At 43.3% G+C, this 25,913-nt stretch overlaps 3 protein-coding genes across 3 annotated transcripts; 2 read left to right on the top strand and 1 right to left on the bottom strand.

The window, feature by feature from the left end:
• Nucleotides 1-370: 370 nt before the first annotated feature.
• Nucleotides 371-3,470, bottom strand: LOC131282405 (importin subunit alpha-7). The gene is made up of 8 exons (XM_058311860.1): nt 3,393-3,470; nt 2,708-2,884; nt 2,417-2,632; nt 2,121-2,341; nt 1,342-1,605; nt 927-1,266; nt 685-844; nt 371-607 (listed from the first exon to the last, which is right to left on the bottom strand). Exons 2-8 carry the CDS (start codon nt 2,882-2,884, stop codon nt 423-425), a joined length of 1,563 nt encoding a protein of 520 aa, XP_058167843.1. The 5' UTR covers nt 3,393-3,470; the 3' UTR covers nt 371-422.
• A 5,949-nt stretch (nt 3,471-9,419) lies between these two features.
• On the top strand, nt 9,420-10,424 carry LOC131281130 (protein MIX23). The gene is made up of 3 exons (XM_058310382.1): nt 9,420-9,568; nt 9,675-9,947; nt 10,024-10,424. The coding sequence occupies exons 1-3, from the start codon at nt 9,527-9,529 to the stop codon at nt 10,129-10,131; spliced, it is 423 nt and encodes a 140-aa protein (XP_058166365.1). The 5' UTR covers nt 9,420-9,526; the 3' UTR covers nt 10,132-10,424.
• A 264-nt stretch (nt 10,425-10,688) lies between these two features.
• Nucleotides 10,689-25,347, top strand: LOC131282843 (GATOR complex protein Iml1). Its single transcript, XM_058312384.1, has 13 exons — nt 10,689-10,972; nt 11,062-12,869; nt 12,945-13,152; nt 14,516-14,641; nt 16,050-16,067; nt 17,389-17,606; nt 17,691-17,920; nt 17,988-18,162; nt 18,233-18,442; nt 19,380-19,454; nt 20,852-20,979; nt 21,335-21,817; nt 23,991-25,347. The coding sequence occupies exons 1-13, from the start codon at nt 10,921-10,923 to the stop codon at nt 25,195-25,197; spliced, it is 4,938 nt and encodes a 1,645-aa protein (XP_058168367.1). The 5' UTR covers nt 10,689-10,920; the 3' UTR covers nt 25,198-25,347.
• The last annotated feature ends 566 nt before the right edge of the window (nt 25,348-25,913 follow it).

The following is a 25,913-nucleotide window of genomic DNA, read 5'->3' as shown; positions in this document are numbered from 1 at the left end:
CTTGTATTCACAAAATGTTTCTACTTTACCTTTCCTCCAATACATACAAAACATTGCGAAAAAAAATCGCACTTTGAACGAAAATATCGTACACAAAACACTTCTACCTGCTGACTACTGCATATCGCCAGAGACAAGCGCGATCGTCACAAAACGTAATCCGTCCAACGGATGAAGAACTCGTAAAACAAATAAGTTTAATTGCAAACGCTTTGTGGATTCTGAAAATATAAAACACACACATTCCTAATCGAAGCCGCTTCTTAATTAATTCATCGTTCGGTGTTATCTCTACTGGGCCAACAAAAGTGGACAAAAGCTGACCGGAAGTTGGTGGTCGATGGTGGTCAATCATGGTGCGGGCGGAAAAGTAAAATTTAGTAAACCGTTGGATAAAGCGTGCCACACTGCAAACTGCGCGATTAGAACTGAAAGCCGTCCATCGGAACCGACTGGTCGGCACCAAACTGAAACTGATTGTTTTCCGTGCTCGGTGCCACGGCCAGATCTTCGTCGTCATTGCTGAAGAACTTCTGTATGATGCTAAATGCCTTCTCGTAGATGTCGTTGTTCTGATGTGACTGCAAGAATTCCAGCTTATCAAGACCTGTAGCATAAGAGAGCATGGAAGTTTGTATGAGCGGTAGAGGCAGAGAAGACTGTGGCTTTCTAGCAACAACTGACCGTAACATTCCTCGATCATCACGGCGTACGGGTTCGGTTTGGTACGATGCTGGTTGCCTGCTTTCAGTATGTTCTCCAGACCATTTAACGCAACGGTAACTATCTTGGGGTCCATCACGGTTAACAATTCACACATTGGAGGTATGCAGCCAGCGTCCACCTAACAAGACATCAAGGAAAAAGTAGTTTTGTTGAAGAAACATAGAGACTACCCCAAAACCTGCGCGCTGTCGGTTCCCTACCAGGTACTTGATTTGCTCGACCGTGCCGCCGCTGGTCGCATTGGTGATGGCCCATGCCGCCTCTTTTCGTGTTTTAAAGTCGGCCTTCTGCAGTAGCTCGATGATGCTCGGGAAGATGTTGGCCTCGATGGTCGCCTGTATTTGATGCCGGTTGCCGGCCGCGATGTTCGAGATCGTCCAGCAGGCCTCCTTTCGCACCGCCTCCTTGGGCGAGCTGAGCAGCTGCAGGATCGAGGGTAAGGCTTTGCAGTTCAGGATCAACTGTGTCTGGGTATCGTTGCCGGTGACGATGTTGCCGACGGCACGGAGCGCAGCCGACACAACGTTGTTGTTGGTATGCCTAAAAAGCAAGCATATGAAACGAGTCACATCGAATGTCTAGCAATACATTTTTGGGGACAGTGTTAACACGTACGAAAGCAGCTCGATAAGACGTCGACAGCAACCGGCATCAATGACCGCCTGGATGTTGTCATTTGACCCGTCCGACAGGTAGCTGACCGCCCAGACCGCATCTCCGAGCACCTCCACATCTTCGTGGAACATCAGCTTAGCGAGTATGGGAAGGCATTTCTCGACCTTGGAGAAGTCGGGTGGAGGATTTTTGCCGCGGCACAAGTTCGACAAAGCCCAGATAGCGTTGCGCGTAAGTGTCAGCCGGATCGATGTACTCAACACACTAAATGAAAGGAAAAGAAAATACATTGTTAATAAGCTCCCTACCCTAATGGAAGACGAACGCTACAAAAAGGTTGCACGAATTTAAAAGGCGAATACCAACAACAGTTAAATAATAAAAAGGTGTGTCCAAATATTGGATGACATTTGATCATACAAATTAGTCATTTTGTTTGCAAAAAACCCACACTTCTCGATAGCTGTGAAAATATTAGTTTTTTGTTTTGTTTTGAGTAAAATTAATATACGAGTTTAATATTTTTTTCAATTGGATTGGAAATTTAACCAAAAGGTGACTCATTTACTTATGTTTGAGTAAGATAAAACTGCATATGGGAAATAGCATGTTTCTTTACAGAAGAAACATGGGAACCATATAAAAAATATACTTATTCTCATTCACAACTGTTTGTCTTTACAAACGGGATAAATAAAAATCGTCATCGCATTTACTGGATACAACCAATTTAGTGCGATCAGATGCTTTTTAATATATTGTTCTTTTAAATTACTTACTATAACAACGGTTCCAGCACGCCATAGTCCAGGACCACATCTCTGCACTCAGGCGAATCGCCCGCGATATTTCCCAGCGCCCATATCGCTTGCTCCTGCACGTCCTCATACGGGCTTTTCATAAGTTCGACAAAGATTGGCACAGCGCCGGCCTCTATCACGACGCTCGTTTGCTCTGATGTTCCGGAAGCGATGTTTGTTAGTGCCCAGGCCGCCTCAAACTGTACAAAAGATGGGAGAGGTCAATTGAACTAAGCATTTGCACAATGTCGTGAATGACTGTTCTGAAACCTTACCTGTAGCGTCGAATTTTGGGAGTTTGACAAGAACATTACCAACCGTGGGACGATATTATGCTTGATCACCATATCAATCGGCGGGTTGGGTTCTTTGGACAGCAACCGTCGAAATTTCTGTGTGGCCAGCAGCTGCTCATCGGGGTTTTCGCTGTACAGTGCTGCGATGACGACCGGTTTTATCAATGATTGACTATCAGATGTTTGGATCTCGTCCTAGCATGGGAAGAAAACAGGGAGCACCTGTAAATAAATGGGTCCCTTTTGCTCCTGTGCCACTGCCATACGTACCGTTAGAATCGCATCCTGTTCGAGCTCTTCGGCCACGTTGACGTTACGCCTCTTGATCAGCTGTTGTTCACGTTTCTGCTTCCTTAGCTGAATTCCTTCCTCTTCTCGGCGGCGTCGCATTTCTGTCGAGTCCAGGCCGAGATTTTTGTACCGATGTCGATGCGCGGCGTTAGACATCTGGAGTGTGGGAGCAGATGAAGTGCAGTGAGCAGCAGAGTAGATGGTTGTTTATTAATTGATTAATTTAGTGTGGTAGCACCTCCACCCAAAAGATTTTGCTTGATTGACTTGACGGATCATAGCATGCATGCACGGCATGCAAATGACACAACACATTCCCGAAAAGGTTTCATTTTACAGGCACTCCATAATCCAAAAGCAGTGTATGCTACTACTATAAAAAAGTCAGGCAGGCGACAAGCATTGATTGCAGCTCAAATGCTGCGAATGTGAATTTCAGTATTCGAGAGGAAATTGACATTCGCCACTTTTTTCCATGCCTTCTCCGCTGGTTCTTGCTGCACTTGGCAGCCTCGTCGAGTGCACACGATCGCATAGGCACCATTTATGATTTACTTCCAACACTTGGCCTTGTTAAACTGGATTTTCGTTTCTGCTTGTGTTTGGCTAGAATATTCGCCTTTGCCAACGCTGTAGGAAGAGTTTGTGCGGACATAAAACTTACTTTGGTGCAAAATTAAAGGATGAAAATCTGAAAATTTCACACTAGACGACTTTCACAAACTTCGTGAGCTCGAGATTGTGACAGTTCTAGTGTTGGCAGAATCGAGATTTGGAAGACTTGAAGATTCGATCCCTATACGGATTCCAAAGATTTGAATCCCATCTGATGGATTCCAAAGATTCGAATCCCACCTGACGGATTCTAAAAAATTGATTAGATTTGGATTCGAATCAGATTTGATTTGTTTGGGATTCGTTTCAGATTTGATTTGTTTGGGACTCGATTTGATTCGGTTCTGACTTGATCTCAATCTATTTGAATTTGATATGACTCGATCTAGACACGAGGTGAATTGAATAAGTCACGTAACTACCCAGCTTACAAAATCATCATTCTTTCTCGTTCAGTCTAACTGACAATTGTTAACAACAAAACGAGGTAGTATGACGATTTTGCACGCTGGGTAGTAGATCGAGGGACAATGTGATTGATTTTAGTTTACTCGACTCGGGCGCTGGTTAGAATGGATTGGACATAGATAAAGGTTTTTGAACGATTTAACTTAGGGTCGAAAAACATTCATGTACTTATTTTTAACAAAGAAATACAGTACAACGGATGCGAATACGGAGTGACAATTATTCAGATCAGCACTTGATTTACATTATTACTGGGTTTTGAATAAAACTATAAAACTTTTCACTGATAAGCTTCTTAGACAATGTTACATAAAAAAATAACTGTGCCCGCTTTTCAATGCCTGCGAAGAACATCGTTTCCTTACTCGGAGTCCACACTGCAGCGCGACGTCACCTGACAGGAGATGAACTCCATATAAAAAAAACCTTGCGCGATGTCGCGCGAATCGCGCTAGATTTTTTTTGCATGGAGTTCAGCGCCTGTCAGGCGACGTCGCGTTACGCGACGGTGCAGTCTGGAAAGCGTGTTACGTTAGTACATTTTTATGATCAACAGACCTGCTAACAACGGTGAAGCTCACATCGATAATGTTTTTATTGCAGAAAAAGTGAGTTATCAGTTGTGATTTAATGGGGATTCAGCTTAGGATAAACGATTTCCAGATCGGCATTGAATGGTTTATATCATATCGCGACTGTTTGATGGATTGGGATTCGGTTTACCCACCACTAGAACAAAGCTGCAGCGTGCCAAACTGGCATCAGCAAGTTACAAAAACCTTGGTTACAGCTTGAAATAGTTACTGAAATAGCTAATTTTTAAATAACTTCTTAGTGCCTTGGTCAATTTCAGCAACAGACCCCTCAAATGAAAGGGCCTTGGGATTTTATTGTACAAGGTCGACGAAAGCAGGTTTTCGAGGAGAAATATTAAATTGTCTAGCATAAAGTAAACAACAAATAAGGTAAGGTGGGGCAGGACGCGCCCCTTAAGCGAAAAACATTATTTTCTTCCATTCCTTTCATTAAAAAGTCTCTAATTTTCATATTTAGAAAAATAAACATCTTGTTTATGTATGAAAAATATCAAACACTATATCAAACTAGTCAATTTCATATTAAATAAGATTTTCGAAGGGCCTTTCAATTTTTAGCTCCGTTGACAATAGTGGGGCAAGATGGCCCAGCCGGTGGGGCAGGACGCGCCACTACGTAAACATGGGGCAAGATGGCCTAAAACAGACAGGAGATGGACCAAGGTTGCTTGTTGAAAGGTTAGTCTATGCAGAGGCACTAGTAAACAGTCCGATACTGAGCCCATGTAACCCACATTGGATTGAATTTTGGGGTGTACCATTCAAAAGACAGTTTGGGTATAAATTCGTTGCTGAATTCCGAATAATTATTGAATATTTTCACGGATCTGTTTTTGGCCTTTTATACAAACCGCCTTAGTACAACCTTTACATTTACATCAACCTTGCAGGTAGCAATACTGACAGAGTCACAATTTGACGTTTTGTAATCCAGATGAATCCTGTGGTTTGAAAACACAGTTGAACATCATAAAAAATTAACACAAATATCATATGAAGAACTAAAAACTATTCGTTTCTTATGAAACTCACATGGCATGTTTAATATAAGACTTATTTAAATCAACAATGCGTTGATAATGGAGGCACCGTGCGACTTGCTCTTGTTTTAATGGTGCGTCCTGCCCCATTGTTTACATTTGGAATGCTAGGGCGTCTTGCCCCACCTAGGCCGGCGCATCTTGCCCCACTCTGAGGATCGTCCGTTTTATGTAATTTATTCAAAATTTTGAGAATTTTAAAACAGTTTTTCTTCGGTATTCGTTAAATACCATTATCAGGTAGTAAAAGAAGGCCTCGGTGTTTAAAAAATATAATATCAAAGCATGCCATACCTTACATAAAAGTGACAAAATATTAGATCATTTAGAGTCAATTTGGTTTTTTCTCGTTTTCTTTTTGAAATGGTTATTTCGTGCAGTGAAATTTACATAGGCTGTAGTAGATACGTTGATGAACATATTCTATTACTTAAATTATTTTTAAATGGCTTAATTCAGCGTAAAACAGGCCGGGGCATCTTGCCCCACCGGCGCGTCTTGCCCCACCTTCCCCTACGAAAAGTTTGGTTTGAATATATGCACACGGGTAGTGTACCCAGGTGACAAAATTGACGGTTATTTTTGAAAAATGCAGTGAAATTGCCCTAAATCCCACCGATGTTTGAATGTATGGGTGCGGAATTTCGTATCACCGTGTACATACACGGCCTGATGAATGTTTTCTTCTTGAACATTTTTCTAAGCTGGCTTTGAATCAGTTTTGAGCTGTCATTGGTGTTTTCATTTGGTAATGCTACTGTGCATCGTGCGGACTTGTTCAGCGTAAATAAAAGATGATAATCTTTATTAATCACACATGTTTTCACGGAATAACAAGAAAAGCGGTAAGAGAAGCCTTTTTCCGGAAACATATTTAGCATCATCATCAACGTCGGTCGAATGTAGGTGTTCAATGAAAAAACGTCAACAAACCAGAGGTTTGTATCAAAACTTGTTGACACGGCGGGAGTGAATAAATCACAACCGTTGAAGGAAGTTTTGTTTAAAATGTTCCATCTCTTGAACTTCATATTCGATATAGGGTTTTTTGAGAAGTAGAACTTCGCACAACGAATTTGGTGGCTTCGGGAATTCTCTACAAACTCGCAACAAACAAGGAGAATGTGCTGATGAACGATGTGATCGCCATGTCCCTGGGTAACATAAAGCTACTGCATAAGCTGCTGCGGAACCGGGTGTTTAACTTCCATATTTGGGTGAAATTCTGGGCACAAACAATACATCAGTACGATTATCAAGGACGGTCGGAAGTACTGTCGGCGTCACGTCAGTAGATGTTGGACGTGGTACAGGAGAATTTCGCGATAGGTACGACACTTCCGCCGAAGGATACCAAAATGGTACTGGAGTCACTGTTGACAAACGTGAAGTGTTACATCCGAAAAGAGTTTAACATTGAAAAGGTTCGTAAGATTCAGGGGACAAGCTTATTCATTTTCCTATTTTTCTCGTTTTGGATTTCATTCGGGCTCACCCTTACCACCACAACGAAGCACGAGACTACGGTTGATGACACTTTGGCGCCGAGGAAGCTGATCAAGTTCATTACCGATATGCTAAACACGAAGCGAAATTCGAGCAAAAAAATGCTGTCCTGCGTTTCTACGATCCATCACTTTAGTGCCACAACCTTTAATCGGGGTTGTTTTCCTTCACGCTGCCGTTCGAGCTGGAGCCGCACGTTATTTTGGGTTTGCGGGATCTCGACCTTGGGTCCGACACCGAGATGGGATACGCCGGGGCACTCTGTTTGATTTATCACACCAATCTGGCCAAACTGTCACTGAAGCTTGAAAATGCGCGACGGTTGATGACCAACACTTTTACCAAACCGAAAGCTCCGCAGATGATCGCGAAACAGATTGGCTGGCAGGAGTCGATTGCTCGATTGTTGAACAAAAAGCGGATGGAAAACCGCGTCCACGGAGGCGCGAGGGAGCAAAAGCAGGGTAATATTTTGATCGACATGGATGAGGTGGTCAAACGTGAAAGTGAATTGTCGGCGATCAATGGTGCTGGCGACGATCTGATGCGTACACGTACACGACGGTGGCGGTAAACATGGACCAAAATCGTTCATGTCTGAGGAGGCAATGGTGATCGAGGAGCAGGAGGATACGGTGTAAGATGCGGTGGTGAAGAATATCACCTCTTCGATCACTTCCGTCTACTTGGTGACATACAGGACGCCATCGGTTCGCTAACGCTCTGTTACGAGGATGCGGCCGGTCGTAAGAAAAACTCGTCGCTCAGCAGCAGCAGCGAGGAGAATGTTTCCTCTCAATAATCGGGTAGGTCGGTGATGAAAGATGTTACTTTCACAAAGCGTAGTGAACAGTTGGATAGCAGCGCTGGAAACAGTGTCGAGTCGCCGGGTGTGAAGTACGCTGAAGAAAATGACGCAGATAACCTCTTGTGCCTTGTAACGAGCAGTCTGTGGCTAGGTCAGACTGCATTAGCTTAACCATTCTCGCATCGTAGTTTGCGCTTGCATTCTCGAGATGGGTATTCAGGCTGCTCTGATCGATCTTACTTGTCATGCGGCACCGATAGAACGTAGCCCAATTGCCCTCTGGGATACGATCCAGTGGAAAAAGTTTTCTATGAAGCTACACGACGGAGTGATTTCGCTGCACTGTCATGGTACTCCTGCAGAGCATCAGCAATGACTGGACTGAAATGTCCCACCTGCGTCTCGGTCTGGGAATAACATATTTCCACATCTCTCTCGATTCAGCCGTTTGCACTGTACCAAAAACAACATTGTGGTTCGAAGATAAACAGGAATGCGACTCTAATTTTCTCGATCAGAAGGCGGATTAAACAGCGAGTGGATCAACAGTATGTAAGCCAACAACACGTTTACCCAGGGCCAAGCAAGATTGTGATGAGGCAGTTTATCGATTATGGTAAGTTTATTGATTTATTTGCGTTATCGCTTCAGCACTCGATAATTTTTATTTGGAAAGTGTTATTTGCAACCGTCCAGCAGGTTTCAACAACAAAGGCCGGAAGGTTTCTGCATTGCTCGTATTGACCGTTCTGCATTGCTCGTACTGAACTTTATGCAATGATGATGCAGACGCTCTGTTCGCCGCAAGATGCAGCTGACCCTGTAATACAGGACGAGCAGCAAGCTAGGAAGCAGGTTTACTCCATGGTAGCTCGATACATGCAGTGTTTGCGATTTTGTTGCATTCGAGTTCGTCGGGGAAGATTATCCTGTTTGCAAGCAAGGTAAATGTAAACAGGTAATTTTTTGTATATTTGTACTTTTCTATATTCACCTTTTCGTCTTTTTCGTTTCATGACTACGAATTGCAACTAGACGGTTTTTGGAACACGCGAAGAAACTATTCCAGAAAAACTGCTGAGATTGTTAAAATAAATCCTCTGTTTGAATTCGAATTTATATTTTGTTTTGATTTGATGGCTTTGAGCTGTCAGTTCCGGAGTTGGGATGGAAGGGTTCAATTTATAATAGTAAGGATCGGATCAGTGCACCCATGGTGGGTTCATTTTTCACGCACACACTTGCAATTTTGGCTTAATAAGACTGCTATTAATCTTCTATGCAGCCCCTTTCTAAGCCTGGCGAAAATTATCTAAATCGTGTTTTCTGTCACTTGGGTATTCGGTCATGCAACGGAAGACCGATAACAGATGTCGGAAAAAGTGTTAAATTCTATCGGATATTATTAATAAAGTCGCAAAATACAAAGTTCAATTGCCATATTCATCTATATGTTCAAATAATTTAATTTTGACCCAAGGTATGCTCGTGTTTCGGTCGTGTAAATGTAAGTAAAAATAAAAATAAAAATTCTTCTACATCCCCGAATTGTTTTCGAAATGTCGACATTGATTCGAGTAGTTTTCTGTAATAAGCATATAACCTTGTGTGTAGAGTGGCCGTGTGCCGGCTGTCAAAAGGCTGGATTCACCGAATTGAGAAATACACGCTTTTTCTGTTGTTGTTATATTTTTGCGGAAATTTAACAGATATTTCAATCGCACTGGTTTTCTCAGGACCCAGAAACAAGCCAACACTTGTAGATATGAATTTCAAGTACCAATGCGCCGACTTTTCGCAGTTTCAGGCAAGTAATCATTCACGCTCGATCGAGACTATTTGCAGCGTTGCTAAGCGTTGTGTAATAGCGTCCCGTACGGAATGTTTGAACCTCATCTTGTTTGGATGCGTAGGAACAACTTAAGAAAATGCGAGATCTGGATGACAAAATCATCTACGCACTGAACACATCGATCCCGACGGAATCGTTCAAGGGTCAAGTGAATGCCGAAGTCAAGTGTCGGGAACTGCACGACCAACTGGAATCGGGCTACAATTATCGCCAGGATGCAATCAAGCAGTGCATCGTTACTTGCGCTGATACCGTCAAGACCCTTAAAGACAAACGTGAAGAAAATCGAGAAGATGTTGCAGTAAACAAGCAGTTCAAATCTGAACAACGAAAGGTAATAATTCAAGTTTCCTATATGCTGCGATCTACATTCAACGAATTGTACGTTTTTGTTTCTCATTGCATTCCAGCTGAGATTACTACAGGCAGAACTAAGTGTGGAAGATATTATTCGAGAGCGAACACAAAAAACGTTTCGTGAACGCTGTAGGCTGTTTTTCCGGTTTGATTCTATGTAAAATAGTATAACGGCGACCGAAAGTCTCAACTCAGATACATTGCAATATCGCAAATTCAGTCGACAAAATTTGCACCTTTGGTGAACAGAAAAGCCTACGCATTTATTGTGCATACGCATAGTATAGAAAAGTGCAAAAAGACCGTGCTGGTTAAGGTATGAAAACAGTTTTTATAACGATTTTAATGTTTCAAGAGAAGGCTTCAAAAAACTACTAGATTGCAGTCCTTTCCACAGTAAGCATGTTAAATGATGTTAATTTTTGTAGTAAAATACACTAGTTGTCTAACTTTACCAAGGCGATTTGAAATGTGTTGATAAGTAGAAAGAATATCACAGCAATTATTCTCCCTTATCCCTATTTTGCAGCGGTTCAAATTACAGCGGCACACTGTGTGCTATTCAAATGTAAACAAATACAAATCATATGTTTTCTGTCACAAAATTATCAAAACAGGCAATGCTTTGGTACGCACAAAATCATTCTTATCGCACTTTCTTAACGTTAATACTTGTGTTGTATTTGTTTCTCCGTGTATTGGTAGTTCCCAGCAGCGAAGGGAGCGATAATCGTCCTAAGAAATCGACCATCTTATTCGTCAAACACAAATCAGCGCTTATCAGAGGCATTGCCTACGAGTCCTGTTCAACGATGCAGTGCCATATTTGCCGATAGCATAGACACATATTTCTGAACTGTGAAGATTTGTAGCGTTTGCTTCAATGCTTTTCATCTTTGGCAGCCTTTAGAGAAAGTCGTGTTCGACGTATAGTCGATTTGTTCGTCAGTATGATGATTCAAAAACTGTTTAAACTCGTCACCCATCAAAAAACATTCAGCAGTAAGTATGGAGCAAACAAGTCGAGAAACATAAATTGATTGGGGTATTTAACCTTTTCCACTTACCCATTTGTACGTTTCTTTTCACAGCGGAAGATTTAGTGCTGAATCCAAAGGAACATCCGGATCTGAAGCTGAACAATATTGTTGAAATTTACCTACCGGAAGATGAAGGATGTCGTTTGCTGCTGCAGGTGACGTGTCTTAACAAGGACTTTAATTCGCGCGAAACCATCAGCGTTGAGGTGAATGTGGCCACCACGTTTAACCTGAAGGCGTACAACGATGTATACATGCGTGTGGTTGATCCGACCGAAGTGACACTTGATTCGGTCGAAATTACCTTCAAAGATCAGTACATCGGTCGGTCCGAGATGTGGCGGCTCAAGACGCGTCTCACCAACACTTGCGTGTATCTAAACAAAAAAATCGAATACTGCGAGGGTTGTATCCGCTGCCAGGTGTATGAGATGTGGGCACAGGGCGAGCGAGTTGCATGCGGTGTTATCAACGAGGACACGAAGGTCGTTTTTCGCAGTAACACTTCGATGGTGTACCTGTTCGTGCAAATGTCCTCCGAGATGTGGGACTTTGACATTTACGGCGATCTGTACTTCGAGAAGGCAGTGAACGGGTTTCTGGCGGATCTGTACAAAAAGTGGCAGAAGCTGGGCAGCAACCACGAGGTCACGATTGTACTGTTCTCGCGTACGTTCTATGCGGCCAAGGGGTTGGAAGAGTTTCCGGCTCATATGCGCGATTGTCTGCAGATCGACTACCGGGGAAGGTTCTACGAAGACTTTTATCGGGTGGCTATTCAAAACGAACGATGCGACGATTGGAGCACAACGCTGGTTCAACTGCGTCGACTGTTCACTGGGTACCGGGACGTTGTACTGAAGTACCACGAGCGAGCCGACTTGCCTAACCTGCAAATTCCACCCGCTACCAATTCCACCGCCGCCCAGGGCAACTTTCTCGAGGTGCTAAACATTTCGTTGAACGTGTTCGAAAAGCACTACCTCGATCGAAGCTTCGATCGAACGGGCCAGCTATCGGTCGTAATAACGCCAGGTGTTGGCGTGTTCGAAGTCGATCGCGAACTAACAAACATCACGAAACAACGAATCATCGATAACGGCGTGGGAAGTGATCTTGTTTGTGTCGGCGAGCAACCGCTGCATGCTGTACCGTTGTTAAAGTTCCATAACAAGGACGCACTTACCTCGATCGATGACTATTCTATGCCACACTGGATCAATCTGAGTTTCTACTCGACGAACAAGAAGATCGCATACTCCACGTTTGTGCCTCGTATCAAGCCGCCACCAGCGCTTGGAGGCAGTACCGAACCACAACAGCCAAGAGCAGCCGGGGCCGCCCGGTTACGGTTGCCAAAAAAGCCAGCCGACAAGAAGAACGAGTACATTCACAACTGTCTGTTCGATTACGACGCATACGATGATCAGATCTTCCAGCTTCCGGCCGTTCACGGTACGAGCTCGCTGCAACGGATGGCTCGCACGAAGAAAACCTCCGTGCCTAGTCTGGATGGGTTCGGTACATATGCGAGAACCTGTGAATGGGAACCGGAAACCGTGTGTCAGACACGCCTGCGACGAAAGATGTCCGATCCGGACATTCACCACACGTCCAACAGCTTACTTAACGTTAGCGTTGCCTCGCACAGCAGCTCGCCCAACACGAGCGATATCCTGGGCATGCCCAAGCCGAACCTAGCCTCGGCGGCCATCATCGAGGGTCGTGCTGGTGCCTTCGGTTCATCCAGTGGACCCGTCGTACGCACCGGCCGTGCCTTAATCAATCCCTTCGATCCATCACATGTTACTATAAAGCTCACTTCAAACCGTCGCCGATGGACTCATATATTCCCCAAGGTAGGGCTAGCAGTAGAAATGAATTTATTTACCCAACCTATCTAACGAACGTTTGTTTGACCGTATTTTCACAAGGGTCCCCAAGGGGTGCTGATCCAGCAGCATCACTATCAAGCTGTACCGGCAACCACACAACCCCCGAACTACTATGTGGACCTCGATTCCAGCAGCGAGTATGCGCACACGTCCACTTGCACCTGGGGTCGGGCTAGGCACGGTAGTACTGCGTCGTTCGATAGTCGCCTAAACGAAGACGATCTTAAATGGATTACAGAAAATGGAGGTGAGTTTTGAATGCGTAATTTTACCTGATGGATGATGGAAAAACATCATTGACATGATGTCGGTATGGACAGGGCAGTCCCTGTACGTCATCAAAAGTTCGTCATATTTGTAGCTTGGTTAATGGTTGCTTCAATCCTTCCGTTGTCTTCAAAGTTCATACACTACACCATACACAACAGGCCATTTACTTTCTGAGGAACAATTATTCAACAAAAGTGAATCCTAGGGATTGTTCTTTGCACTGTTCTCTATGTATTGTTGCACAAACGATATGAGCACATAGATTCAACACAGATTTAACACTTCTTCTGCTTGGCGTAATGACCTATTGGTCATGCCTGCCCGTTAAGGGCTTACGAGACTTGTTTCCCTGTTGTACGTGGATAGTCAGTCCTCTCGTACAGGGGAGGGTCCGGTCTCGGTTGGAATTCGAACCCACGCCGTCGAGCTGGTGAGCCCCGGCGCTCATGGGCTGATTTTCTAACCGGCGCTACCGCTCGGCTGTCGCGGATCCCGAAATTCAACACAGATCTCGTTTTTCCATCCACTAAAGGGACAATTTGGTAATTAAATAAAAAAATACATTTCATGTCTTCCGCTGTGTAGTTTATATATAATATTGTGTTAACGGACACATTACAATACGCAATAATTTCAACAATTTTCTTGTAAAACCAAGAAAGTAAACCATTTTAATTTTTTTAATCCTCCTTCCTCGAAATCGTCGGTCTTGAAGTTCCGAAATATACCCAGTTTACAGATTTGAAAAACCTTCAAATATAGTGAAATTACAGCGTTTTAAAAATAGGGGTCAAAATTACTCCAAAAAGGCATTCGGACAAGATTCCAAAGTAATTTATTCGAGTGTTAAGTGTACGATTGGGGGTCCGCGACAGCCGAGCGATAGCGCCGGTTAGAAAATCGGCCCATGAGCGCCGGGGCTCACCACCTCGACGGCGTGGGTTCGAATCGCAACCGAGACCGGACTCTCCCCTGTACGAGAGGACTGACTATCCACGTACAACAGGGAAACTAGTTTCGTAAGCCCTTAACGGGCAGGCATGACCAAGAGGTCGTTACGCCAATAAGAAGAAGAAGAAGAAGAAGTGTATGATCTTTAACAAATAAATACTATGGGTTTGGGTAAAATCATGACAAAAGTAAGTAAAAGACTGTAAAGTAGGTAAATTAAATAACATTACAGTTAAATTCAGTGAACTCAATTATCATGCTAAGTTTGTTGGTGAGGCGGCTAGAAATTAGTCCTGTTAGTAATGGATACGCGAGGTTTAGGAATAAAGAAGTTTTAAGTATATCACAAATTCGCTGATATTGTAACACACAATTTCCTTCACTTTTAGGTGGTCGTAAAAAATCTATACTCCATTCGCCAGCCGGCCCCCACGTCCCGGGGACCCCGTCGAAAAGTCTTACCCTGCTCTGGGGAGCCACGGGTGAGCAGGAGTGGACGTCGGCCCTGACCACAGGTATCATCATAAGCATCCGGACGCTCCCGGCGCTTTCCGAGTGTTTGCTCCGTGTATCGCATTGTTTTTTCTTCTTCTTTGAATCCAAACATTTATTGTTTTCAGCCCAGATATGCCACATTCCCTTTTTCGTTTTCGGTTACAGGATTTACTACCAGTCTTTCCGTCCCTTATCCCATTTCGGAACGATCCCTCGATCATTACTAGAGTTCCCATTTCCTTTTTTTATTTTTGTTCCAGTCATAACGATATTGAGTGGCTAATTGAAAAACAAATTTATGTAGTGTTTTATTTAATTTTGTTTTTGTTTATTCATCCACTACATCTTTTTAGCAAACCATCCGCCACATCATTTGTTAACCAACCATCCGGATTCAGTGCAGTCCATGTAACACTGATTTCATAAATAACCGAATGAATCGATTTCATCCCATTGTTTCTTTCTATATCCCCTCTCGCTCTTTCTCTTTTCACTTTCCCATGCAAAATTTAATTCATTTGCTTGTATTTTCTTTAATACATCGACTACGATTTTTTCATCTTATCACGAACGTAATCATCATTACCAAGAACACGTACACGAGACAATTTTTAAATTTACATCCTTTAGGTGAAACTCTGATCTTCTTGATTCTTCTCATTCGCCTTGCTCTCATTCTAATGGCGTGTCTGAACATGGACTGTTCGCCGACCATAAAATTGATATACTTTTCCACCAAATCCTACCATGTTGTGTGAAATACAATCATTTCTTCGCACAACTTAAATAATGCACCGTTTACACATTGTTACATTTTGAAATACTATTTTTATTAATGTTTCTTTACACAATTGTTCTCAATTGCTTCTATTTGTTTTCATCACTTTATTGCTGCTTGCTTCGTATGTGGCGACGATACAACGATGCACCGCACGCAAACTTGCACAACGAACGAATTGGGATGAATCCTTCCGATCGCTATCGTGTTGCATTTTGATGCACCACCCGAACACACGCTGGCATATCTCTGATTCTACTGCGAAACATGTTTTCTCTAAATCTTTGTCTCTCTTTCTTTCTCTTTTCTATTTCCCTCCAAATTGTATGTGCGTATGTGCGTATGTGTGGGCGTGCGTGTGAGCGTGCGTGCGTGCCTGTGCCTTTCTGCCAAACATCGTCCGTCCGTACGTCCGCTCAACTCTGTCGCCAAAAAATCGCCGGCGAAATCGTTCCAATTCGTATAAAACTCCGTGATCGTGATACGGATCCTGCACCGCCACCCGGATGCTATCTGCACTATCTGTGTGTGTGCGTGTGTGTGCGTATGCCTCTGTGTGCCTGTCTGTTCCTATCGACTCGTCCATGCAAACCGAATGATTGCAAACCAACGGAACTTACGGCCCATCGGAACTGCTGCCTGCCAAACAGTCGGAAAAGTGATCATAGGTTGGATACAAATCGTTACTCCTTTTGCACATTTTCTTCGAAAGAGTTGTACTATTTAATTTGTACCTATTAGTATTAGTATTTTATTTTTTATCCTCTTATCTTATGCTATTACAATATCCTGATCACGCGCACCCAAAAAAACATCTCTAGCCCCTCTCAATGTTTCTTGTAATTTAATCCTTAGTGTAGTGCATTTTCCTTATCTCTTGTGTCTTCTTGTGTTTTCCCTTTCTTCCGGTTTGTGATTTCCATTTTCTTTTTGGAAACCACTTAACCTTTTCCTGTTCTAAACACTGCTTTTATGTAAGCTATTCTCTGTTTTTGCTGTCTTTCTCTCCATGGTGCTTTTGAAAGATTTTTTGTTCACTGCTTTCCCAAAACAGCAAGTGTAAAGTTTCCGTTTGTATTTAAATTTCTTCATGTATGTTGACCAACCTTATGTGTTCTTCCTGTAGTTTTGTATAAAATTCGTTAGCCAAATTTCTAAACGGATTTCGTTCTAATTAACGATCGTTCGTTAGTTGTTTTCGTGCTGACCGAAATGATACTAAATGTTTTGCTGCACATAGCGCTTTTCCTTGCTCCACTCGTTATCGTATGGGTATTTGTTCCGAGTACGGCTTTCTGTTGCACCGTTACTACTGGTTAAGTGCGTAAAAAAATCAGCTGTCGTAAAGTTATCGGCTTTTCTTACTACTTTGGTATGTTCTATTTTTATTTTCTACCCCATTCTCTTCACTTTAATTTGTTGGTTGTGTAATCATGTTGTGTGTCTTTTTAAACATACGCAACGATATATTAGAGGTTGATAAAGATAACCTTCGATGGTGTGGACTTTCAATATGACTCTGACCGTTACGAGAATTGAATCAATACGCTCACTTACCCTACACGATCGTACACACATGAGTTCACTTTGCATGATGTACCAACTCTTAGACACAAATGCATGATTGCATGACCTTATTTTGTAGATATTTTCTATAAAACGCTGGAGTATGTAAAAAGTAAATTTAAATTAAATACAATAGTTTTAATCTCCTATTAGTTTACTATCGGGTTCGGTTGCTAATAATCTGCTTAATCTTTAATTTTATTAGGCTCATTATATTTTGGGGTTCATTACATTTTGTATACAACGCGTTAAATTAACCTTATAGCTCAGTATTCGTATTTTTTAAATAATTTTGGCAAGGTGCTTGTTTCTTTGGGATGCTTGTATGTGCTTACCTTTTCTTCCATATTATCCCGTAGTACGGTGCTCATTGGTCCTTTTTTGCTTTTCTCCGTTGGAATTTCGTTCGCTCCTCGATCTCAGGAGTCGACTGGAAATCGCTGACCATTCCGGCCTGTCTGCCCATTACGACCGACTATTTTCCGGACAAGCGGTCACTGCACAATGACTACGTCGTGTCGGACTACACACTGCTGCCGGAAGACTTTAATGCTGACTACGCGCAAAACCGAGCCGTCTACAAGAAGCCTCTTTCGACGGACGAGGTGTTTAAGGAGCTGGTTTCCCAACGGCTAGCGCAGGTTTGTCCAAGACATTCTGATGAATTGGTTAAAGCGAGTAAAAGTTCGATACTAAATTATTTACCCTTTTATACGAATTTCTAGGGATTCCAATTGATCGTGTTACCGGACAAGAGTGCAACCAATCCACCACAAGCACCCTGCTGCGGTGGCCAGCTGCAACCTCAGTCGTACTTTTCTAATGCGGCCAGCAGCGTACTCCGACGGCAACCACCACAGGAGCCGACCAAAGAATATCTGCTTTCGATAGGGCGCATTTTCCATCGGATTTCGCTCAGCGGATCCGCCATCACCGTGACGCGCTACCGACCTCGGTAATTATCGGATTGCGATCATCTTTATCATACCTCCCTAAACCGATTTCCCATTTGCTAAACATAGCCATCCATATCCACCGATCAACGTCGACTATCGCTACCGGTTCCATGCACCCCAGCACGATACGTACGAGGTGAGCGGCGTTAACTTTACCACGGAGAAGCTGGAAAACTTCAACTGGAACTACATGGACCAGTACATCTGCACACGCGGTGACACGGACTATCCGCTGCACGAGGTTCGTGACAACAAATGGGATACGGATTCGCGCTTTTGTAGAACATCATGTAACGTTATGTTGTTTGTAGAACATGAAATACTGGCGCTATCGAATGTATCTGCTGCCGAAGGACGATCCGGCGATGAAGAAAATCCTCGACGGCACGGTGCGCCATTGCGATATCTACCACGAGGACAGCCCGTTCCCGTCGGACAAGCAGATTTGCAACGATTTCGTGCGCTTTGTCGAAGCGCATCTGAACAAGATCAAAAAGATACAACCAGCCAAGAAGGCTAGGGTAAGTGCGTTGGTACCGCTATGTGTGGCTGCGTGTGGCTGTGTGTCCCTATGTGTGTTATGGAGCGCTTTTCCGTATACCGAGTACGAGCCATCGACAAGGAAGGAAGTGACGGTTCGACAAGGTCCTCGCCAACGTCGTCGGTCGGTTCGAGCAGCAACCTCCGTTCTCTTTCAGTCCATTTTTCAGCAATAATGTATCCTCGTTTCTGCAAACTCATCGTGACGGACAAAACACCCGGATAGACCTGTCCGTCCATCGATACGCGAGCACCTTTTGTGTGTGGAACTGTTGTTTGTGATATGTTTTCAGTAATCCCGAATGTGGCTAGTTGACTAACGTTTATCTGTTTATCGCTCACGATTCTACTTTTGTGTCCGGGAATCGCGAAAAGGCAAATTGATGTTGAAATTAGAGTAGTTTGTCACTGTCTGGGAAAACAGCAAAGAAATGTGTTAATTTTTTTTTCTTTTCATGCGACGGTAAATGATCACTTTGATGTGTTTAACTACTGTTTGTAGAATGTTCCTTACTCTTACCTTGTTGCAATGTTATGTCGACATCTAAATACTTCTATTTTATTTTTTTCACCTTTCCTGTTACTGAATCTTCTTTTCTATTCTTTTCTACGAGATTTTTCAAAATTATTAATTGACTGGAGTTCCTAACTTTCCTTCTTTACACGGACGGTTTTTCAATACTATAAACGCGTTGCATGGTCAACTTTGCTGGCAATTACGTACTTCCACTCATACAGTAGATGATTTGCGTTGTAGTTTTAACATTTGCGGCATGTCAAACTTTGAACAAAATTATCTCGGAAAGGGTAATCATCATTCCCCAGCTAATTTTCAATGTCTGATATTGGGAATGGAAAAAAACCCAACACGAACAAAACCAAGGGAAAAAACAACAAAAGCTCACACTTATCTTGCAGGGATGTCCACGCCAAACGCACCTTACGAGACGACGCCACAGTACCAGCATCCTGTCCCGGCCTCCTCCGAACCAGGTGTGCGAACATACAATCAATCCCCCAACCCAATCCGATCACAACCCACAAACACACCCTTTATCACAGTTTTCTTTCAATTCGATGCGAGTTAAGTTTATCGAGCTGGTGATTTGCCTTTTTGGGAGATTTCAGAAACAGTTTTGATTACGGTCTGTTACGGAGTCTTTAGTTTTGGTCATCTATTTTTAAAGAGATTTTTTTGCTTTGCCACTCTATTTTTAATACTTATTTTCGGTTAATACCGCCCAATTTTATTTATTTCAAGTATGCATTTCATTTCTTAAAGAAACCAATTAAGTCAATGTCCATCATAACTTTTTAGTAAAAAACAATTGGTTTTAAATAACAAATGAATAGAACATTTCTTATTTTCTTCCCTCCTCCTTTCTTCTTTACTTTTCTGTTCACTTTCCTTCTGGGCAATTTACTTTGGAAGGGGTATTTTTTTCGTTTTGGTTCCTAACTTTCTTCTTAAGGTTTCTTTGGAAGGGTTTTTTTTTTAATGTGTGATTTTTGGTGCATTGGTAATCAAATGCTTTTAACGTAATTGCTAGTTTTTATTTAATGTTTCTTTCCCTTAATAGTGTTTTTCTTTCTCCGTATAAAATCGCTTTTGGTTTGGTTTCTCGTACCTTTACACCCACAATTACGTATCTTGTTTAACCCTCCACTCCAACGTTATGAAGAACCAGATTCTGTACCACGTGGAAACTAATCCGTTTATCGTTTGTTCTCTTCCACCCGTCCACCACTCGTCGATTCGCCTTCGCTTTGGCACGACGGTTTTTTATCTTTGTTCGTGCGTGTTACCGACCCGGTACCACAACGTGCACAACGGAAAAGGTAGCTGCGCCGCAACCGTTCCGGGATCGGGTCTTCAGCAGCCGTCTACCGGAAAAACCAAGGTTCAGGTTAATGTGTTTTTCAACCTTTCCCTTGCAACTAGTACGCCAGGATCGATCGATCCTGTCCTGCGGATAGGTCTTTCGGCGCTGGCACGGTGTTGGTTTGTGCTTCCGTTTGCTTACCCTTATCTTGTAGTTTATTGTTGAACACGTGTTGCTTCTTAACGCTGTCTCCACCACGCTCGCTTAAACGCTGCCTTTTGCCCACAAACGCTTTTCATCAATGTGCTTTAATCGCTACCGGGAAATGTGTTTAGGGTTCCTTTGTTAAATACCGTTGGTGCTGGTTAAATAGTTAGAAAATATCTATAGCATTTGATTCTAGCAAAAAATGTGCTCTTTTCTTCTTTTTTTTTAGGTTTCTCCCATTGTTTTGATACATGTTTTTATTGATTTTTATTTTTTCCTTTGGTTACATTTCTATATTTTATCTGCTTTTGATACCTATGTGTTTATTATTATTTAACTTTGTTGATTTTTTCTTCACAGCATGGTGGATGGGTTAAAATGTACTATAACGGCACGGCCAGCAATGGCCACAACCTGCACCACCACCACCCTCATCATCATCACACTCCCGAACGCTTTTATTTTCCTAGCACTCTCACCGGTAACAGGTTAGTTTGTGTGCGATAGAAAAATAGTTAACCCCCCCTCCCCCCCCCCCCCCCTCTCCACCACACCCCATCCCACCCCACCCCACCACACTGATGCGGGGTTTGCCCAAAATTCTCATTTCGTCCCATCGTGTGCTGTTAGAATGGTTTTGAGAACAAATATCTTAAACATAATGTTACTATTAAAAACCCAAAAGTTTGCATGTCTTCCGGTAAGCTTGAACGCTTCTTTGCTTCTGCCTGCAAAATGCCTCGCCGAAGCTTGTAATGTCTCGTATTTCCGCTTCATTTTTTAACCGATCGCTTGGCAGGAAACCGAATAACATTTTCCCTTTCGCTGCTTCCCTCACGATAGTATCCTGACGCGTGCCGGCTCGAAAGTGCTGGACAAAAGTGGCAGTGCCATACAAACGCCCCCACCGTCGACCGGTGGAAGTGGCAGCGGTGGCACCACCTCCTCGTCCGCTACCCCGACCACACCGACGCCGACGACGACGCTACCGACAGCAACCACCTCCACCACGCCGATGATGGTCAGCTCGATCGGCGGAAAAACGACGGTCGATGGAATCCCGCTGTCGACGCTCAATTCCGCCGCCGAGCAAGGCCTGCCGGAGGATACGGACGATTTTACCGGAGAAAGCTGCAAGCTGAAGCCGACCGCGACGTTGCAGGAGATTTTCGACGCACTAAGACACCCGGTGCATGGCGTCGGCTTTCTGGGACCGGCCCAGAGTATGCCGTCGTGCACGTTCGTGTCGTATGATGCGATCACGTGGCTTCAGAACCGCATCGAGGGGCCGTGCCATCCAGTGGACATCCTGGAAGAGATGAGACGGTAAGCACGCAACGCTGATGCATTGATTATTGACAAGGCAGCTTTTTATTCAAAACGGGGTGATCATTATATTATTAAAAGGTGATCATAATATTTGTTCAACACGAAAGCTCTTTAATTTATAACAAAACAAAACAAAATACAGACGAAGATTTGTCTAATCTAGTTAGCACATTTAGTTAAAACTCTTCATAACCAGAACATGAGGTTTCTAATTTAAAATACTAAACTCCTTTATGGATAAGGTGGACTGCTTTGATGCAAAAGGTGTACCAGGAGTGAAAACGTAGTTTTAACCTAGGTACCAGAAAATAAGTAAATCGGAGACTGTTGATTCTTTTAAGGTGAATGGAAATTAATTTTACTAAAAAATGGCACTTTATCAAAACTTACTTATGCATTTAAGGTCAATTCAGTTTTGTTAAAAAAAGAAGTTCTCTAATGAGCGAATCCACGTAGTACAGTTTTGCGCTTTGGTCAAAAGTCTCCGGTTGAGGCCACCTTCAACACACAGCAAATTGTTAATAATAGAAGCTTTTTAGCAGGTTTTGTTAGCCTTTTTGCGTTGCAACATATGTTTTAATGTAAAAATCCAATATCTCAAGAAAGCCATCGTAGTCATACAGAGTGGGGCAAAGAAACTTGATGATTTAAAATAGCCGCAGATTTGCGAATTTTAATATTTCTTTTGTTCAGGATAATTGCACTAGTATTGCTGTACTAAATTAGAAACAATTACACCCATCTCTTTTCAGTGGTTAACTTTGAGTTATCGTCCTTGGGAAATTTTGGAACATAATTTTTTTTAACGATTTTTTATTGTTTGCTCGCGCTCCTTTACTTATTCGCATGCAAAATTATCCAAGTTTGCGAGTAAAAATGATATTACATGATCTGCTTGTAAAAAACTATTTTTTAACGAAACCTTTTAGTGAAAATTTACAAAATTAGTGAAAAGCATGATCAGTAAATCATGGAAATAGTGTTGTGCCTTATGAATCTTTAATTGAGATTCATCAGTATGAATCTTTCGCCTAAGTTTCATTCAGATCATGAATCTTTCACGAGCGATAAAAAAGGGATTCCTCTCCTCTTATTTCATGCATGTTTCGAGTTTTACTTTCCTATTGTTTTGACTTTAATGAATCTTTGGAATTCATGAATCTCGCGGGGGTCCGCGACAGCCGAGCGGTAGCGCCGGTTAGAAAATCGGCCCATGAGCGCCGGGGCTCACCACCTCGACGGCGTGGGTTCGAATCCCAACCGAGACCGGACCCTCCCCTGTACGAGAGGACTGACTATCCACGTACAACAGGGAAACAAGTCTCGTAAGCCGTTAACGGGGCAGGCATGACCAAGAGGTCGTTACGCCAAGAAGAAGAAGAAGAATCTCGCAAATGAAACAAAGAGTAATTCAGATTCACGAATCTGAATTACACAACTCTAGTGTAAATAGATTTATTTTCTTTTGAGGGAACTAACTAATTTAAATCACTTTGCGAAAGAAAAACCTTTGTTCTCGTTAATGCCATTGATGCAGTTGTAATAGACAAATTCACTAGCAATTGACGCTTGCCATGTAATAGTCTACCATTTAATAAGGCCACACGAACGACGAACACACCAATGAAGAGTTTGAATTTAATTCAAAATTCGATCGATAAATACTCCAACTACAATTTTTATTAGTAACTACAGTCTATCCTGACTCGCTTTATTTATATCGTTTCTAAAGGCTAGTTTACAGGAAGTAGAATTTGTGTGACTGCGAACGACTTAAGCCCATGACAAAGCGTTATCGAGTTCTGTAAATTTTTTGTTGTTTAATTGTGAGATGTTTTGAAAAAAATGGTAGGGTTGCGCGCATCGCTCACTGCCTTGGCTCTAATGTCCGAGCCTGATTGTTCCCTGCTTTTCATACACGGGTTTCATACAACGGGGGTTTCTTGCCATAGGTCATATAACTTGGGCTAAGTTATTCTCTATTATTTAATCAAATTTTACATTATCGATCTTTTTTATAATAAAGATTTGAAACGAATAAATTAAAGCTGTTGTGCAGAAATGTTTAACCTCAGCCTGTTGATGCATTTCCGAGATGCCAAAGTTTACCCAATTTATCTACTAACTCCAACAAGCGACTTATCCTCTCCTTTTTCTCCTCTCGCCGTAGAAATCGCCTGATCTGTCACGCGTCCGGGGACTTTAACAAACCCGTCGTGCCCGGATTCTGCCTGTATTACATCGCGCGTCAAGACAAGGAATCGCCGGAGTACGTGCCGCCTCTCGGTGATTTGGCTGCTTTCGAGAACGAATGGATGGAGGTGGAGATCCAGCATCCGGATCTGACGAAACCGCTCGACGCGCACGATCGTGGCTTACCGGCATTCCTGCGCGAATCACTGGATGCTGAGGGGCAGGACCTGGTGGATGGACTGCTGTACAAGCAGACCCACCTGGAGATTGACGTTTCCGGCAAGTCCGACCGCACCGAGTGGGGCCACGCCCGGTACCACCAGCGCATGATACCGGGCCACGCGTACGAGATCGTCGTCCAGTGGATCACGGCGTCGGGTCCGATCGTGTACGACCTCATCTACGGCTGGTGCCGGAAGGCACAACCTTGCGGCTTCCAGCTCGTGACCATCCCAGCCGACCCGCTGGCCGAACCGTTCACCGAAAAGTCGGACCCGTTGCGTGGTCCAATCTTCATACCGCTCGATACCGACTGCCTTAACCAACACTCGAGCTTCCTGTTCGAGGAGTTCCCCAAAGAGTCGTGGCCGCGGCGACTACTGCTGTTCCAGGAGGAGATCGTACGCCGCTTCGGTTTCATGCGCTGCACGGTGGAAACGAAGACGGGCTCGAATCAGGTCTCGCTCGACTACCAGTACGTGCACTGCAGCGGTAACATGTTCATCATGGTGCCTAACCCCAACATGGGTCTCCGGTCTAGGCAGCGGTTGGCTTCCGGTGGGAGCAACTTCAAGAAACCGGTCCACTTCATCAACCGCTACTCGGCGTCCTACGAGGCACAAGTGGCCGGACCAGGTCAAAACGGGGGCACAACTGGAGGGAGTGGCAATGCCGGTGGAGGTGCCGGCCATGAACCGTCCTACATTACGCGCCACGTCACCGGGAAAGGCGCAACGAAGGACGATTTCGATGTCATGCGGCGCACCGGGTTCCTGTGGTCTTGGAACCACATGATACCGAACAAGCGCTGGAAGTCACTCGTCATCTCGCAGACGGACGATCTCTTCCAGTTGAAGATGCTGCGCGACTTCAAGGAGTTTTGTGCCAACGCAGACCAGCGGCTGGTCAACTTCTGGGAGTCCTGCTGGGAGCTGAAGGAGAAGGCATCGATCGAACGTACCTGAAAATGAAAAAAAAGAGCGAAGCGATCGCTTGGCACGAGATTGGGGTTTTATAAAGGACCGCGAGGAAAAATTAAGACAATTTCTTGGTCCATTTGTTATTAAAACAATTCTTCATTTATTTCGTTCTATTACTGTTCACTGTTTTCTTTTGTTATATTGGCGCGAAATCCAAATAAAATCAGTTAAAGACATACACAGAATTTATCTATCGCATCTAAAAATAAAATCACTCACCAAAGAAAACGGTATTTTTCAGCTTGGAAAAGGCACGACAAATATTAAAGTAGAAAAACGAAGTACAACTATCAACACTCAACCGTGAAATGAAGCGTTCCCCTAACTAGGTTCCATTCAAACACCTTAAATTACAGTTTCAATCTTCTCTCTCGCTTCCGAAATACTAACGCTCTTTTTTAAGGTCACAGTTAGTTTTATTATAAAAATTTGCTTAAAAAACTTCGTAAGTAATTATGCTACTTTATACTCTTCCGCTTTTGCAAACTGCGCTTTCTTCAAGGCAGCAGCCCTACACTTTATCGTCTGGAAGGTAGGAAATTCTCTCCTAACCCTGGTACCACTAGCAAGTTTTATAAACTTTGGCATTTTTTAAAGATCTTCTGCGCACCAGATCGTGTGATCCGGAGCGTTCTTACTATAATGCGCGTGAAAACAAAAACATTCCTCATTATGTAGCTTTCGGTCTATGCAGGATACGC

Source organism: Anopheles ziemanni, chromosome 2 (genome assembly GCF_943734765.1).
Source record: "Anopheles ziemanni chromosome 2, idAnoZiCoDA_A2_x.2, whole genome shotgun sequence".
Classification (NCBI taxonomy): domain Eukaryota; kingdom Metazoa; phylum Arthropoda; class Insecta; order Diptera; family Culicidae; genus Anopheles; species Anopheles ziemanni.
Note: the sequence above shows the minus strand (reverse complement) of the source record. Positions and strands in the feature narration are given on the sequence as shown.

What these genes read in the sequence shown, in the direction of transcription:
- LOC131281130 (XM_058310382.1), top strand. Translation starts at nt 9,527, where the DNA reads ATGAATTTCAAGTACCAATGCGCCGACTTTTCGCAGTTTCAG. An exon ending in CCGACTTTTCGCAGTTTCAG is followed by an intron (nt 9,569 to 9,674) that starts GCAAGTAATCAT and finishes TTGGATGCGTAG; the next exon opens with GAACAACTTAAGAAAATGCG. An exon ending in TCAAATCTGAACAACGAAAG is followed by an intron (nt 9,948 to 10,023) that starts GTAATAATTCAA and finishes ATTGCATTCCAG; the next exon opens with CTGAGATTACTACAGGCAGA.
- LOC131282843 (XM_058312384.1), top strand. Translation starts at nt 10,921, where the DNA reads ATGATGATTCAAAAACTGTTTAAACTCGTCACCCATCAAAAAACATTC. An exon ending in AGCACTCTCACCGGTAACAG is followed by an intron (nt 20,980 to 21,334) that starts GTTAGTTTGTGT and finishes CCCTCACGATAG; the next exon opens with TATCCTGACGCGTGCCGGCT. An exon ending in ATCCTGGAAGAGATGAGACG is followed by an intron (nt 21,818 to 23,990) that starts GTAAGCACGCAA and finishes CTCTCGCCGTAG; the next exon opens with AAATCGCCTGATCTGTCACG.
- LOC131282405 (XM_058311860.1), bottom strand. Translation starts at nt 2,884, where the DNA reads ATGTCTAACGCCGCGCATCGACATCGGTACAAAAATCTCGGCCTGGAC. An exon ending in CCCAAAATTCGACGCTACAG is followed by an intron (nt 2,342 to 2,416) that starts GTAAGGTTTCAG and finishes TCTTTTGTACAG; the next exon opens with TTTGAGGCGGCCTGGGCACT. An exon ending in CGTCTTATCGAGCTGCTTTC is followed by an intron (nt 1,267 to 1,341) that starts GTACGTGTTAAC and finishes CTTGCTTTTTAG; the next exon opens with GCATACCAACAACAACGTTG.